This window comes from Ursus maritimus, unplaced genomic scaffold (assembly GCF_017311325.1).
Source record: "Ursus maritimus isolate PB19 unplaced genomic scaffold, ASM1731132v1 scaffold_5, whole genome shotgun sequence".
NCBI lineage: Eukaryota > Metazoa > Chordata > Mammalia > Carnivora > Ursidae > Ursus > Ursus maritimus.
In genome coordinates this window covers 63,888,893-63,906,754 of record NW_024426663.1, presented here as the reverse complement: position 1 = coordinate 63,906,754, position 17,862 = coordinate 63,888,893, and the positions used below count along the sequence as shown (strand labels likewise).

Sequence of the window (17,862 nt, the reverse complement as noted above, 5' to 3'; positions counted from 1 at the left end):
GTAAATAGCAGTCTAGAATAGCCCTTTAGGATGGATGCAGAGAACAGCACCTGAGTTTTGGTTATTGTAGCCTCTCCATCCAGCATAGTGCTGGCACAAAATTACAACGGTGTTTTATTTTTTAATTTTTTAAAAACTGTTTTAAAAATACAAAAGAGAGTCAATGAACTACATAATTTTGGGAAATTTCAGTCTCAAGTCATCCTAGAGTATGAAATTTTAAGAAGCTGAAGATTAATCCTTTTTAAAACTAACACTTCTTTAAAAATGTACTCCAGGGACTTCATTTTGTACTTTATTTAAAATGTTTGTTATTACTTCATATGAAAAGAAAGTATAGAAGCTTCGGAAGATAGGGAAAGTCTACAAAATTTTTACGTTTTTATGTGCATTTTAAAACTACAGTTTTTTTTTATTTGACTCTTCCCACCTAACATTAAATAACTAATCATTAGTAAATAAGTAATCTAAGTTTTCTGTCACCCACAGTAATCTTCTGTCTGAGTGAGTGGGTAATACTCTCATACATGTACCCATATGATTTATATACCGTAACTTGCATTCTCTCTTACAGACTTATTTAGTCCATTTAGGTATATTGCAGTTTGGTTGTTAACAGGCTCGGTATTTTTGATACTTGTTCACTGTTTCCTTATTTATTTTGTGATCCCCTAATCCTCTTTTCCTGACAGTTTTTGTGCTAATCAGATATTTTTTAGTATTCCCTTTTAATTCTTCTCTTGACTTTCCAGCAATATATTTCTTTGCATTATTTCAGTGGTTGCTCTACTTAGAGATAATACTGAATTTCTTCAGCTAAAATATAAGAACTTTTAAACAATTCTTTTCTTAGTGCTCTGGTTGTCATAAATTAGAACCCCCAGTACAGTGTTGTACATTTTGCTTTCAACAACCATATGGCTTTAAAAACGAAAAGAAAAATAGATGTATGGCCTTTTATACTCATTTATTTCCATTTATTTTTATTTCTTCTTGTAGATCCATGTTGCTGGTACTGTTTTCTTTCCTTCAGTACTTCTTGTAAAGGAGGTCAACTGGTAACAAAATTCTTTTTGTTAGTGGGAAAATGTCTTTATTTTACTTTTGAAAGATAGTTTTGCTGGATGTGATCTTCTTGGTTGACAGGGTTTTCTTTCAGCCCTTTGAGTATGCATCTCTACTTTCTTCTCACCGCCATTCTTTCTGATAAGGCCATTAACCATATCATTTTCTCTTTACTTATGACTTTCAGCATTTGTGTGTAGGGCTGTTATTTTGTGTGTATCCTTTTTTGGGTTTGTTAAGTTTCTTCCGTCTGTAAGTTAATGCTTTTCACTGCTTCCTCCTGCTATTTCCCTTCTGCTATTGAGTCCATCTAGTGAACTTTTCATTTCCGGTTTTGTGATTTTCAGGTCTAGAATTTCTAATTCTTTAAAATGCAGCTTCTGTTTCTCTGTAGAGATTCTCTTTCCATTATTCATGGATATCATATTCATCTTTAGTTTTTTAAACTTATTATAGCTGTTTTGAAGTCTTTTTTTTTTAAGATTTATTTATTTGAGAGACAGCGAGAGTGAGTGACAGTAAGCTTGGGGGGGGGAGCAGAGAAAGGGAGAGAATCTCAAGCAGACTCCCTACTGAGTGGGGAACCTGACCCTGGGCTGGATCTCCGGACCCTGAGATCATGACCTGAGCTGAAATCAAGATTTGGATGCTCAACCAACTGAGCCACCCAGATGCCCCTGTTTTGAAGTCTTTATCAACTAAATTCAACATCTGGACCTACTTGGCATTAATTTCTAACAATTGTTTTTTCCTAATTATGAGTTACAGTTCCCTGTTTATTAATACTTGGAAGTGAAAATTGAACATGTAGATAATACATTGTAGTGCCTTTGGGTGGTGGTGGTGGTTTTATTTTAAGGATTATTGTTTTTGTTCCACCAGGTATTTAACTGGGTTCAGACTGCAAACTGGTTCCTGTTTCCCAGCTATGTGGTAGCTGATATATCTCTGCTTTGTTTTCTGGTTTTCAGCTGCTGCTTTTTTAGCCTTCCTCCTTGGGGTGGGGAGGGCTCCCCTATACCTGTGTAATTTAATGCTTAGCCAAGATTTTGGGCTTAACCTTGACATCATTCCATTTTTTCTCTGGAGATTGCCACTTAATTTCCAATTCCTCTCTTGGCTTTGGACTGTCTTTTCGGATATTTCTAGTTACTAAAGCTTCCATCCGTTTGAGTTACACACAGTTGGGGAATGGTCTCCATTGATAAAGGCATCATACTGAGGGACTTCACCCAGTGCAGCTGCATCTATCAAGAGTGTATCCTTTCTGGTGTTCGTTTTTTTTTTCCATCTGCCCTAGGTTCTTCACCATGCATGTGTAGTTGAGTTGTCAGTCAGGGATTTAAATCTTGGCCTTTCCACTTCATACTTGTGTGACCCTCAGAAAAAGGACTTGCCCCCTTTGATCCTTGGTTTCCTTCTATAGAAAATGAGAAAGATGATAATAGTGAGAAGTACATGAAATACCAAGTGCACACTGTGCCCTAACTGTAGTTTTTTGCTATCACGTGGTTCTCTATATTGCTTTTCTAATATTTTACCCACGTACGATGCCACTGGTCATGTACTTTTATCTTTGACAACTTTTGGTCCTTCTTGTTTTAAAAATAAAACAATTTGAAATGTAGATCACAGAGTCATGTTATTAATTGATAGTGGGAGGTATAAGTTTTCTGGTAATTTGAGTTTCAGATTATTTGTTGAAGTTAGCAAGTTGTGTGGGATTTGAAATAATGCATACATGATGCTGTTTTTAATGCACAGTGTTGTAACTCAGTCTTGAATGGCTAGTAAAGAACATGATGGGCTAGGTAGAGTACTGAATTCTTTGACTGTAATCAGCAGTTCTGACTTGGTTCATTGTAAAGTCACATGGTCACACCATCCACTTTTATCTGTGGCACTTGAGTTTTGAGCTTTGCATTAATGCCACTGGATATTAATAGACCATTGTTAACCAGAGCAGATTGGATTCCTGTAAAACAATACTTTGTTTTGATAAAGTAGTCTGTATGGGGAGCATTACACTGAATACACCAATCACCGACAGGACGGATAGGAAATGTTGGTAGCTTTGGGATGATATAATTGGCTAGTACTTGATGAAAAAATTGTTAGAATAAACCCAGCCACTTGGGCATCTAAATGTGCATATATATACATCCATTTTTAGTTACTTATTTGGCTGCTTCAGGATATTAATTTAATACTTTAGCTTATCTTAGTAGTAAACAGATGCTTTTAAATTATATGAGAGATTTTTGTCTTTAAAGTGTCCTTACTAATAGTTCAGAAGTTTGTTTTTAGGATTTAAATTGCATTTTTTGGGAGAACTTCAACGTTTTTTAAATGTAATTTTGGGTTTTATTTAATTCAGTAATCTGCTTATAAACAAAGAATAATCCTTACTTATTAATAGTGTCCTGCAATAAAGATTTTCACTCCTCTGCCTGTCATTAATGATGATTTGATCTGCTTAAATAAAGCCGGGTCCAGAAGTTTACTTTCAGACCATGCTAACTAACATTAACCCTAGTTGATGTAAAGTGCTTATCATTTGTCACTAAAGGAAAGCATGAAGAGAGGAAGCTATCTAACCTAGTAGGCACATTTTGCAGGACCAGGTAAGTTGCAAAACTTTTTAGCAGTTTGATCCTTAACAATCAAAGCCATTATTTGCACTGTGTCGTACTAAGTTGCTGGTGGTGTAGGTGATACATCTTTTACCATCAGGCAGAATGGTGATCCTATTTGTATGTAACAGGTATTTTTTATTTTTTTCTTCCAGAGGTAATTTGAAGCCCTCCTAATACCAATTTATAAGAAGCTATATAGTAGAGTCTAGGTTAATGCTGTTTTGTGGTATTTATTTTCACATATTTGTTCAACACCTGGTTATTTAAGTGTACAACATGGGACAATTGCAGAAATAGATTGCTTATTGGTTGTTTATAATAATAGCCAAAAATGTATTGAGTAATTATTTATTAATGTGAGGCAATGCACCATGCACTTAAAACATGTTCTTTTTGAACCTTTTTTGAAGTCTTTTTTTTTTTTCTTTAATTGTGGACCATAGCAGAGGAAAACACAAAGCGTAAATGTATAACTTAATCAAGTGAACACCTACGCAGTCATCACCCAGATGAAGAAATAGAACATCATTGGTATCCCAGACACCCTCCATGCACCCCTTTCAAGTCCTCCTTCCCCCACGAAAAGTAGCTGCTGTCCTAACTTAAGTTGATTATTTCTTTGGGACTTGGTTTTGATTTTTTTCTAAATGCCTTTTATCATCTTTATGTATTCCTGAAGACTCTTAGTCTAGTTTTGCCTGCTTTAAAACTTCCTATAAATAGAATCATACAATGTATTTTTATCTGTTATCTTTGCTCACTGTTATGGTTGTACTTATAATTCATTCATTTTTATTGCTATCCATCTTCTACTGTGTGAAATGCTACAATTTATTCTGCAGTTGTGGATGTTTGGATTATTACTTGTTTTTGGCAATTATTACATAGCTTGCCAAGTGAGATAAATTTGGCAGTTAAACAGTGCTGATACGAACATTTTTATACAGGTGTCCTATTGCATATAAGTATTTTACATCTATAGGGTTGTACCTTACAGTAGAATTGCTGGGTTGAACAACGTGCATATTTTGAATTTGAAAAGATAATGCCCAATTTTCTTTTCCAAAGTTGTTTACCAATGTAGGGTACCACCAGCCCTGTATGAGAGTTTTTGTGTTCTTTCAATCATCGTGTTTTTTCATTTCATCTTCTCAAACAGTATGGAGTTGGCATTATCCTCTCCATTTTACAGATGTGGACACTGACAGCCAGAGGGTATAATAACTTAAATAACTTGCCAGAGTTTACATAGCTACTGTGTAGCAGAGCTGGAATTACAACCTAGATCTGAATCAGAGACACTTTAAATTTCACATCTACCATTTTAGGACATTATTTGGAAAACAGAGATGGCCTATGAAGACTCATTATTCATTTGCTTTGTCTTTGAATAAAATCATAGGAAGGGTCTGTGCTCTTGTGGATGCTCCATTTTTATTATTTTTTTTAAAGATTTTATTTATTTATTTGACAGAGAGAGAGACAGCCAGCGAGAGAGGGAACACAAGCAGGGGGAGCGGGAGAGGAAGAAGCAGGCTCATAGCGGAAGAGCCTGATGTGGGGCTCAATCCCATAACGCCGGGATCACACCCTGAGCTGAAGGCAGACGCTTAACCGCTGTGCCACCCAGGCGCCCCAAATGGATGCTCCATTTTAACACATATTGAAGAAGTAGAGGTGGATGCATAGATTACAAGAGCTGTGTAAATAAAAAGGACAGTCACAGAGTGCGATATGTGCTATGAAGACAGCACAAGGGGCACTGATGAGAAGAAACTCTGTTGGACAGCCTAGAAAGGAGGAGGCTACATTTAATCTAAGACCTAGAGGATGTGAGGGGCACATTCATCTTCAAAGTGTGTTACAGGCCAGGGGAACAACAAGCAAAGTGTCCCCCCGGAGAAAGTACTATTAAACCAGTATTTCAGCAGTGAAGCAGTATTATATAACATTAAATATTTTAGTTAGAACCCTGTCAATAATTTTCTCACTTAAAGGATCAAAGTTTGAGGGTGTATAAGGCATGTACAAAAAATTTTAAGCAAAATTAATAGATATAGGAAAGTGGTCTGTGACTGGATAAACAGAGTAACTTCTAAAACCGGCTAATACTTACCTTTTCTTCAGTTGTGTCAACTCTTACACTGTGTGTGGTAACAAAACATGGATGTGTAGGTGGCCCAGGGGTCAAGAGGTTACAATTGTAAAGCATATAAAGGATGAAAGAAACTTGTATGACCTGGAACATTTAACGGAAAGGGGTTGCTAGCTGGAGCAGGCAATGTGGTTTTTAAGTGGAAAAAGGAAGTCCTAGATAATGTAGAAACTGAGTGATAGGCCTATTACCTTCCATACCACAATAGCCTTCAAATACACTTCCAAAGTTAAATAACACACACAGCTCTATCTAGTACATAATTTCATATTTAAACATTTGACATGCCTTCCCAGATAGATTGTGTCTGGATGCTGGCCATTCTTTCTCCTCCATAGGTGGTCCAGTGCAGCTGTCTGTAAGAATCTTGTAGGGCAAAGAGTTTTGTAGATACTGTAGACCCTGAGGGGATTTCTACAAAGCACAAACAGATTTAAATGTAATCCCCTGTGGTGCCATCCAGCGCAGCTTCTGTCTTTGTTAGGAGGAGATGTCAAAAGCTTGTTTAGATTTGGAAGCAGAGGAAGGAGGGAAAGATGAAACAAGGTGGAAGGGTGAAAACGGCTGGGGAATTGTGAAGTTTGAGCAGACCAGTTTCCTGAGTTGGGTGATTTGTCTGTCTTTGTCTCCGTGCCCAAAATACTTTAATTGGCTCACTGTAATATGTGGACTTCTACCATTTAGAAGATTCTCTGCACTGCCACATTAATGGCTGCATGATTTGGGTTGTGTTAACCTCTCAAAAGACTTTCCTCATTTCTTAAGTGAAGATAATACTTGCCTCTCAAAGATGTGCCAGTTTAGGGAAATAGGACATATAAGCATTCAGGAAAGTGTCTGACACACAGGTTTTTGGTAGATGGTGGCTGTTATTAAAGTAAGCCAGAGAGGGGGCGCCTGTGTGGCTCAGTCTGTTAAGCATCTGCCTTCAGCTCGGGTCATGATCCCAGGGTTCTGGGATCCAGCCCTGCCAGGCTCCCCTCCTCGGCAGGGAGCCTGCTTCTCCCTCTCCCGCTCCCCCAGCTTGTGCGTGCACGCCTTGTCTCTCTCTCTCTAAGTAAATAAATAAAATAAGTTAAGCTAGATAGATTATGAAGGTCTCATATACTAAGAATTCTTAGTTTAATCCCAAAGGTAATGAATAAACAGGCCTAGATTATGTACAATTTATATTTTATAAGAAACTTTTGTTTGTTGAAAGTAGGAAAAACTGTTTCATTGTATCTGGCATGGTTAGTAGAAAAATTCTGATGTATATGACAGTAGACTTGAATTGATTGGGTTAGATTCAGTGCCAGGGTTCACCTCCCACAATATACAAAATCAAACTATTTTCTTAACCCACAAACCAATTCTCATCCAGAATTGAACTCTTTGAAAGTAATTGGGAAGAAACCATTACCTCTGTTATATTTTCCAAATGTTCATGTGCTTAGAGGAAATAGTAAGGGGATTGCTCAGAAACATAGGGAAATAAAGGGAACTAAGTGTGCTAAGGCTGCTAAGTAAGCTTTTCCATCTTGTTTTGCTTTTAGTGCAAACATTAATATGGGATAGAATTTAAAACTTTTGGAAGGAATTATTGTTTTAGTCTTATTTATGTGAGATCTCCCTTAATTTTGGACTTCTGACATTTTTGATGGTTGTAATTAGCAGAATTTTTTAGCATCTAGATGGTGTGGTCTGCCAGAATAATTTGGAATTGCACAACTTAAATAAGGGTAAACATTTTTGCATATTTTTAAATTTCTGTATTGTTTACCCTAGCTACTACACTGTACCTAGCACCTTCTTCTGAATAAGTAATTGTTAAATGCATTAAAACTTAATAGCTGTGTATTGACTGACAACTCCCACCCCTGCCTCCACATTCTTTTCCTGTTCATGTTGCATTTTTCCTGTCACTTTGGATTATTTGGTAAGGTTGGTTTACTTCATAAGAAGGTACATCAGTTGTGATTGAGATCCAAATTTTATTTCATAGGTTAAAATGCTAGAAAGCAGTGTAGTTCCCTAGTCTACATTTGGCAGGGTAAATGATTATTTCACTCCTATTTTGTGGCATCAAGAAAATGATAAGTTAGTATATATAGCTTTGTTTTACTGAAAAACTAAAACTCTGTCATAATCTGTTTTTTGGTTTTTTTTTTTTTTTTTTGCATCTTTATCTTCAGTGAATAATCAGCCTTGGGTTTTTGGTTTGTTTTTTGTAAAAGAATACCTGTGTGGGGGCGCCTGGGTGGCTTAGTCGTTAAGCGTCTGCCTTTGGCTCAGGGTGTGATCCCAGTGTTCTGGGATCGAGCCCCACGTCAGGCTCCTCCACTGGGAGCCTGCTTCTTCCTCTCCCACTCCCCCTGCTTGTGTTCCCTCTCTCGCTGGCTGTCTCTCTCTCCGTCAAATAAATAAATAAAATCTTAAAAAAAAAAAAAAGAATACCTTGTGTGATCCTCACATTAACTATGTAAATTAGCATATTATTCTAAGAACCACTTTCTACTTGCAGAGGTGATGCTAAGAACATATTTTGTTCCTGTAAATCAATGGACCTTTACACAGAAACATAGACTCACAATGGGTCCATAAAACATGATCAAGATTTAATGCAGTATGTATTTCAGGAAGGCAGTAGGCAGACAAAAGGAAGAGGATCTCTAGTTGCAAGAGCAGTTAAGTGATGCTCACTGGCACGGGCTTTAGTCTTCCTGTGCTGGGATAGGTCAGAGCTTCTCAACAGGTGCCACGGGAACACTGCCTGGGCACTGAGAGCTTGTGGAATCCTTGGAAACTGCTGCCCTTGCTCTGATAGGTCAATGAGTGTGTAATCTTGTTCTTGTTGAGAAGTGGTCAGGCATTGAAAAACCAGGACACCTAAGAATAAGTTTCCTAATTCTTTTGAAATACATAACTATAGGTGAGTCATAATCTCACATTTCTAACATGGCACTCACATTCAAATTTAAATTGCTATATTACAATCAAGTTGTATCAGCTGGCTTTATAGCCTCAAGATAGAAGTGTCAACTGCTTTCTGCTGTTGCGCTAATAAAAATTGATCATTCTTTAGAAAGCCTCAAGACACCAAGGGGATGGTACTGGTAGGCAGGGAGTATTACCAGTATTACCTCTGTTTTACAGATTGGAAAAGTTACTGTTACAGAAAAGCAGCGACTTGAAATAGGGTTATTATTGAAAAGGACCCTAACCTTTTTTTGACTGAGTTAAAGCATTTAATTTAATAGTGGCTACTTTGGTATAGTGGAAAATGCCCCACATTTAAGGTAGAAGGCTTGCTTTCATCTCTAGCCTCTACTATAAAAACAAGTCTAGGAGGGCTGGAAAGTACCTATTATGGTGATTGATAAAATTGATGTATAAATATTTGTTAAATGAATGAGTAGAAGATTGTAATTGTGATTTATGCCCAGAAACAGCTTTTTGTAAATGTAGAATCTTCAAATAACAGAAGAATGTTAAGGGTTACTTTGGACTTTTCAATATATTAAATATAGTTAAGGGATCGGAACATTTCTCTTTTTGTAGTGTCCATATTTGAGCATCCTTAAGTCTCCCTGGAAACAGCATTGTGGCAGCCTTAGGCCTAAAGAGACACTTCAGTCCAGCTTTGCTCTGTTCTTTAAAATACGAATAAAACAAAATAAAACCACAAACATTATCTTTTGATCATTGAGACCTGAAATTATTGAGCAAAGACAACTTTTACCAGGTCTTTACCAGTTTAACTGTAAGAATTGCATTTGTGTTAAAATGAATAGATTGGTAATGAACAGTGCTAGAAATGTGTTTTATTAGTATTTTAACTATATTCAGAGGTTGTACTGTTTAAACAGTCTTGATGTTTCTCTGCCCAACAATAAACACCTTTATCCACTTAACTATGCAAAAAATGTGATCACAACTCATTCTTAACTACTGCACAGTCCTCTTCCATGAGTATTAACATCCTTGTCTGTATAGTTGTAAAGGCTACCTATGCTACGTTTTATTCTGGAAATGAAAATTTTATGGATTTAGTGACTGGAATGTCCAAAGAAAGAGAAAACACTGACATTTTAATGTAACGTGAACTAAAGCATTTAACAGTGAGAAGGTCATTGATGTGCACATTTGGGAGCTGAGAAGGATGTACACAGGTAACAGCCTTGCACTCCAGGTTCCAGAGCTAGTTTAAAGCAGTATTAAAGTTTTTAATGGCAGTTAGAAAAAAAAACAACCTGGTCAAGTATTTTTTTTTCCTAAAGCTTGCTTTTTTGGTCCAATATTATGAAAACAAATCTGGTTTCGTCGTATGTTGTCTCTAAAAATCTGAAGAAAATTCTTCCATTGGGGGAAGAAACAGTAGCTTGGTTACATAAGATTTTTCTTTTCTTTCTTTTCTTTGTTTTTTTTTCCCTGAGAAATGATCAAACTCAGTGTATTATAGGTAGTGATTTCTCTTTGGTCAGAATCGAAATAGGACATTAGATATGTAAAAGATCATTTAAATGGGTGAATTAAATAACAAGTTTAATTGTTGGAGATGGAAGCTGAACAAACTTCATAGCAATTTTTAAGACATCCATTGAGGAATCTCACATTTACATTATAAAGGATTTTAATTATTAAGACCTTACTGTTTTTCTTGTCAAATTCTTTTTTGATAGTTAAGTGCTCACCAAAACTGATTCAAGAAAGAGAAATCATTTCCTTCTTTTCATTTAGAGGAAAGTTGCTGTTTATAGCATTGACCATTTCTTTTTCTCATTTGGTAAGAATTAGAATAGAAAAAAAAATGTCCATGTGGCAACATCAATATTCATACTCAGGTCGCACACTCAGAGGGTAGATCTGACCTGCAAATGAATAGGAGTCATCCCTCATTACTTACTATATAGATAGTATTTAAAGCTATGGGTTGTGTGAGATGGTGAGATGACTATAGAAAGAAAATACAGAATGAGCAAAGGATCTGGCTCTAGGACCAAGTGTTCCTGTGTAGTTGCTGGGTAGAACAGGCTCAGAGAAAGTATGGCATTTCAAGAAATGTTTCAAGAAAGAGGGAGTAGTCAACAGTGTCATATGCCATTTTGTAAGTCCAGTGGGACAGAGACTGAAAGATGTACATTAGATTTGGCAGCAGAGAAGTCTTGGGATGTCTTAAAACTATTTTGGTGTTGTGGTGGGGTGAAGCCAGCTTGGCAGTCACTGAAGAATGTGGTATAATATTTCAGCAAATTTGGCTGGGCATTTTTTGATGGTAGAGGTGGTTGTGTGTTGAAGTCATTGTATAGTAAGAAGTTCACCATGGTTAAAGGAGAAAGAATGATCTAATTGAGGTGGAAATTTGAATATACAGGGGAGAAAAGAGATTACCCATACTGCAAAAACTCTTTTTCCTCTACTCTCTGCAAAGAAATAATGGCTGTGGAGGAGGCCAGACTTCCTTTTCATTCTTGTGTTTTCTTTTCCTTTTTTTTTTAAGATTTTTTTTTTTTTTTTTTAGTTTAAGACACAGCGCACACAAGAGAACGTGAGCAGGGGGGAGGGGCAGAAGCAGGCTCCCCGCTGAGCAGGGGAGCCGGATGTGGGGCTCCATCCCCGGACCCTGGGATCATGACCCGAGCTTAAGGCAGACACTTTAACTGTCTAAGCCACCCAGGTGCCGCCTCATTCTGCTATCTTCTATATCCTCAGAAAAATGTTCAACTCTTCACACTTTCTCTCTGTGAGTTTCTCTTTTCATTCTGTTTCCATAGCTTACCCACTTGCTCTTTATCCCTGGCCCCTCTCCTAAATTCCAGTCATGAATTTTTAACAGCCTGATAGAACTCTTTAATTGTCTCATGACTCCTCAAATTCAGCATGTCTAACTGAATTAATCATTTCCTTTTCAGGCTGATAATTTACTAGTATCTCTCTTTCTTTCATTTAGAAATGCCTCCAGTTACTGAGGGCCTAAACTCTCTGGATCGTTCATTGTTTTCTCCATCTCTTCCTCACTTCCCCATTCTGTTCATACCCCCATTCTCAGTCCCTGCTTAGGAGACTCAGAATCACCATGCTGCTTTTGGAAAGATTTTTCTCCCCAAATAAATCAGATTAATTTGGTTCATTTGGTCTACCTCATTTAATATGGCATTCCCCATAAAATTCATTCATGTTATTGTTCTTGAACTTTTATCCATTATGTGAAAAACAGGAAAAAACACAAACCAATCATTGAAACCGTTACGTAGGTTGAAGATATTATTTATTTATGCAGCTTTGTATCAACATAATTTTAGTTCATAATTAAAAATGTGAAATTTTCCTTATTTTAAGGTTTTTAAACAATTTTTTTGTATGTAGACAAAATACCACACTGTTTCCTTATTTATCCTGAATTAATGTATTTAAAGGAACACAGTATGTGTATTCTACTTTGGTTTCCTGTTCTTGCAGGAAATTAATACAATTTAACCCAGTTTTGTTATATTTAAATCTATTGATTGAACCATAAGTAACAAATACTTGATTATAATTTTTAAATTGTACTTTAGATGTTAATAACAAATAGTTTTTTAAATAGAGCTATTGGAATGTGGAGAGGAAGATAAACTTTCATTTTGTGGGGACTCATGTTTATTTTAAAATACTGCTTTCATACGTGCTGGAAAATCTTCACTTCATTTTTTGAATACAGTTGTTTGTAGTATAGTGGAAACTTACATAATTGTCTCTAGATCTTCAGCTTTGTGGTGGAATTCTGATAAGCACCCACAGCAAAAATTTTAAGATGCCTGCATGCTTTTGCATTGTTAAAAAAGACACCCACATTGATACTTAGCCTTAGAAAAGATAGCCTATGATGTATATGCATCTTTAATAGAAATGGGAAGGAAGAGGTCTTTTTGTGCATATTATAGACATATTTTCTTGTAATATTTGGAAGATTATATAATATTTTAAGCTTTTTTTTTTTTTGAGATTTTATTTATTTGAGAAAGAGCAGGAGAGTGGCAGAGGGAGAGAAAGAAGCAGATTCCCCACTGAGCAGGGAGCCCAATGCAGGGCTCCATCCTAGGACCCTGGGATCATAACCTGAGCACAAGGCATATGCTTAACCGACTGAGCCATCCAGGTCCCCCAAGATTATATAATATTTTAAAGTCTTCATTTACAAGTTAAACGCAGAACACTACATATCCTAGAGTGAAAACCAAGAAACTTCTCTCTAAAGTTAATTGAATTAACAGGCAAAAATTTTTATTCTGGTTTTATTTTAATAATTGAACTATTGAATCATCAATGCCCATGAGGAGTCTTTTTTTTTTTCTTTCTTCCGTTCATTTGGGATCGTCACTGATGTTCTACCATCTAGAGCACCTCCAACAGTGGAAGTAAAGCCAAAGTGGGATGCTCTGTGATTGAACCACATAGGCCCCTGGTCACATATTTTCCCCTACATATACGTATTTCTAACAATTACAGTTACTGATTTCCATGTTTATACCAGATGCTAAGTGAGGAAGAGGGATAAATAGACAGATAAATCAACAGAAATGAGGAGTCCCACTCCGCAGTCTGATATGAAAGAAGAAAAAAAAAAATGACCAGAAGTAGTCATTTCAAAAGTAAGACCTAGCAGTTCCACTCCTAGGGGCATTTCCACGATAAGTGAAAACTTATGTCCACACAAAAACTTGTTCACCAGTGTTCACAGGAGCATATTTCATTGTCGTCAGAATGTGGAATAGGTTCACATGTTCATCAATTGATGCATGGGTTTTTTGTGTTTTGTGTGTGTGTCTTTTTTTAAGATTTTATTTATTTATTCAACAGAGAGAGAGACGGCCAGTGAGAGAGGGAACGCAAGCAGGTTCCCAGCAGAGCAGGGAGCCTGATCTGGGGCTCGATCCCAGGACCCTGGGATCACGCCCTGAGCCGAAGGCAGATGCTTAACAACTGAGCCACCTAGGTGCTCCAATTGATGCATGGTTAAACAAATGTGGTATATCCATACAATGGGTTGTTTTTTGGCAGTAAAAAGGAGTGAAGTACTGAAACATGAAACACTGAAAATGTTAGCCTAGGTGGCCACATACAAAGGCCACATATTATATGAGCCCATTCCATGTGTATGACATGTTAGAATAGCAAGTCCATGGAGACAGAAAGTTGATAAGTGATTGCCAGGAGCCCGAGAAAAGGGGGAATGAGAGTGACTGCTGATGGACTTGGAGTTTCTTTCTGAGATGATGAAAATGTTCTAAAATTGGTTGTGGTGATAATTGTACAGCTTGGTGAATATACTAAAAACCATCGACTTTTGCACCTTAATTGGTGAGTTGTGTGATTATATGAATTATATCTCCATAAATCTGTTAAAGTATAGCAGATTGGAATCATTGGAATAAAGTATAGCAGATAATTTTTGTTAACGGAAGTGGATAGTTCCATATACCATAAGCTTGGAGCATTCCTCTTATAGTACAGAAATTATTGATACAGTAGAAAGTAGTTAGAAAATTGTGTGTTAAGGGGCGCCTGGGTGGCGTAGTCGTTAAGTGTCTGCCTTCGGCTCAGGGCGTGATCCCGGCGTTACGGGATCGAGCCCCACATCAGGCTCCTCCACTAGGAGCCTGCTTCTTCCTCTCCCACCCCCCCTGCTTGTGTTCCCTCTCTCGCTGGCTGTCTCTCTCTATCAAATAAATAAATAAAATCTTTAAAAAAAGAAAAAAAGAAAATTGTGTGTTATAATGGAAATTATTATCATTTGTGTCCCTTACAATCTGTTTTTAAAAATCTTTCAACTATCAGGAGTGATTAACATTAACATTCATCTTTAAGTTCTTAGTGATCTTAGAATGGCTTGTTTTCCAAGTGTTTCACATAATTGAAGTTATTGCCATGTCTTTGAATCAAACATGAGGATTAGTTGAAAATTTGATGGTTTTTTCCTTGTCATTAAAAAGCCTTGGTAAAATAATTTTCAAAAAATATAACAAAAGAGATTATTGCATCTAACTTACAGCCTTTCTTCTATGGCTTAAAAATCTAAGAATTAGCAGTCGTTTAGCTATATAAATATGGAATCTAAGAGCTGATACATGTTGATACATATAGTACCAATACATTAAATGGACTTAAATGCATGTACTTGGCTAACAGATACTGGTCAAGGGAAAAAGGGAAGTTTGGATTATGATGTAGATTTTTGTCTCCAGCAACACAGAATTTGATATAGCTCATTTCTAAATACACATTAGGAATTCACTAGAGGGACGCCTGGGTGGCTCAGTCGTTAAGTGTCTTCCTTCGGCTCAGGGCGTGATCCCGGCGTTCTGGAATCGAGCCCCACATCAGGCTTCTCTGCTGAGAGCCTGCTTCTTCCTGTTCCACTCCCCCTGCTTGTATTCCCTCTCTCGCTGGCTGTCTCTCTCTCTGTCAAATAAATAAAATTAAAAAAAAAAAAAAGGAATTCACTAGAGGGTATGAACCACTGGAAATGGTTTTTAAAAAGTATGGGTAGGAAATCTTGATGGTAATTTTCAGGATTAAATAATAATTGATTTAGTTGGCTTTTCTTCATTTAAGGAATGATGTTGGAAAAAGCTGTATTTTGTTCCCTGCTCTTTATATATGGGTAAGGAAGAACTATGGAGGTAGTGTCAGGGACATGATTCTAGATCTAAAACATTTTCTCTGCCCCAACATCTCCCTTCATCCTGGTGACCTGTTTTTTAACACACTATTACTGGTTTGGAAATTTGTCATATATCTTGAGTGTGTTGGGACTGATCAAGAGAACTAAGGGGAGAGAGAGAAGGGGAGAATGTAGAGAGTGAAAAACTAAAAATACAATGAGACATGAAGCGTTAAAACCAGTTCATGTCTGAATCTAAGAAAAATTATGAAGAGAAAAATGAGCACTGAGTGGCTGACTGAATGCAGACATAGAGTGAGTAAAGGCAAGAGTTAGGAATGAATCTTGGGATCCACAGGAATCCTTCTGTAATGGACTACAGAGGGAAAACTGTGTTAATTGGTGATGGACTTCTAAATTATTAATGTTGCAATTTCATTTGTGGGAAGGATGCTAACCAGAAACTATAAAGTTGTGGCTAAAGAGACAGGTCTGAACTGACTTACTTTTAGCTAAGCGTGTACTTATCCATTTGTTCTCCACATACCACTGAAGTGTAGTTAAAATTTGAAATTAAAACAGATTTGTTGTCATGATAAGATTTAAATTTTTTCAATACCCAGTAATTAAGGTTTTCTTCCATTTTATTACTTTACTTTTTTTTTCTTTTTTTTTTTTTTTTAAGGTAAAGTGTACAGACATCCTTGATTCTTGGAAATCTGTATCCTCCTAAACATGATTAAATGTATTTAGTGATATTTGTCTTAATCATGTGACTTTAAACTTTAAATAATTAAGCATAATTCACATCTCCTTTTCTAACCAGGAACCTTTTGAGGATGGCTTTGCCAACGGGGAAGAAAGTACTCCAACCAGAGATGCTGTGGTCACATATACTGCGGAAAGTAAAGGAGTTGTGAAGTTTGGCTGGATCAAGGGTGTATTAGTATGTACCTATAGATTGAATTATAGACTTACAGCATTTCTATTTGTTATGAAATCTTCCTAATGTTCTCATCATTTCTTAAGAGAGCTCTTCTTTTTTTTATGTGAGTGTTACGGAAGACCAAATTAATAATTTGTACCTTCTTTTCTTGTGAATATTAAATTCAGTAAAGGAAACAGGATATATGTATTAACAGAATCATATTATACTTGATTTCCTCCAAATTATATTTTATTACTTCTTGTAAATCTCACATATTGTCATTTTTCAGAAATTACATATGAAGCTATTGATGGGAGCATCAGAATCAAGAAAGCTGAGCAGGCAGTAAAGCTGAAATATTCCTGCCCCATTATTTTTAGAAGAGAAATGTATGAAAGTTAACATGGAACAGAATGAAGGAGAAATTCTCTTAAGTGTTGAGGTCACTTAACTAGATAGGTTTAGGTGATTAAGTTTCAGATGTACTTCTGTTTTCTGTGTTGGAATAGGCACTAAGGAACTGAGTGGGGGAGACCGGTAGACTAAATGACCTCCCACTGGGATTTTGGGAGCACTTTAAATTAGAATCATGTTGACATTTAGGGGAGAAGCAGAGGGGAAAATCCCAGTTCCAGTAGTAATTTCACTGTTTAATCAATAGGGTAATTGTGAAGCTCCAGGTAGTGTTGTTTGCCTGTTCTTAGATTTTAGTGTTTTAAACGACTGTGTTCTATGTATAAGCATAATACGCCATAGTAAAAGTAAATTGGAGAAACTCTCTCAAATAGTTCAGAATTTTAAAAGATGTGTGAGGAGTGCCTGGCTGGCTCAGTCAAAGGAGTATGCAACTCTTGGTCTTGGGGTTGTGAGTCTGAGCCCCACATTGGGTGTAGAGATTACTTAAATAAATAAATAAACTTTAAAAAAAGAGAAAAGGATATGTGAACAATTAGATTTTGTTCTGACATACTTTGTAATACTTAAATCTTCTGAAGAAATCATGAAATAAGGATGTTATTAAAGAATAAGCAAAAATTAAACTTAGTTGCATTGATAAATAGGAATAGGAACTGTTTTTTAGGATTGAAGTATTAAAATATTTCTTTTACCTTGTTCAGTACCTTTTGCTGTTTCAGATCATTTGATGTGTTATTACACTTAAATTGGCTCACATTTCAGCTCTCATTAAGTTCTTTGAAAAAGTATTACAAAGGAAGGATAAGAGATTTAAAATGACTTACTGTAGTTTTAAATGGATGTTGTCCTCCTTTTGGCTAGTTTTGCATTACTGATGTATTATATTTGATCAGTTGCCTTCATCTGGAACTTGTCCTCTTTTCTTACCTAGGTACGTTGTATGTTAAACATTTGGGGTGTTATGCTCTTCATTAGATTGTCATGGATTGTGGGTCAGGCTGGAATAGGTAAGCAAAGTTACATACTGTTTGATTCATTT

The 17,862-nt window shown here is 36.4% G+C and overlaps 1 protein-coding gene across 1 annotated transcript in view; it reads left to right on the top strand.

Moving 5' to 3' along the window:
• SLC12A2 (solute carrier family 12 member 2) overlaps window positions 1–17,862 on the top strand; it is a 102,062-nt gene that overhangs the window by 11,817 nt on the left and 72,383 nt on the right. Inside the window, exons 2-3 of the mRNA XM_008699034.2 lie at window positions 16,305–16,424; window positions 17,755–17,830. Coding sequence (XP_008697256.2) covers window positions 16,305–16,424; window positions 17,755–17,830 — 196 coding nt within the window. The remainder of the gene's footprint in view (window positions 1–16,304; window positions 16,425–17,754; window positions 17,831–17,862) is intronic.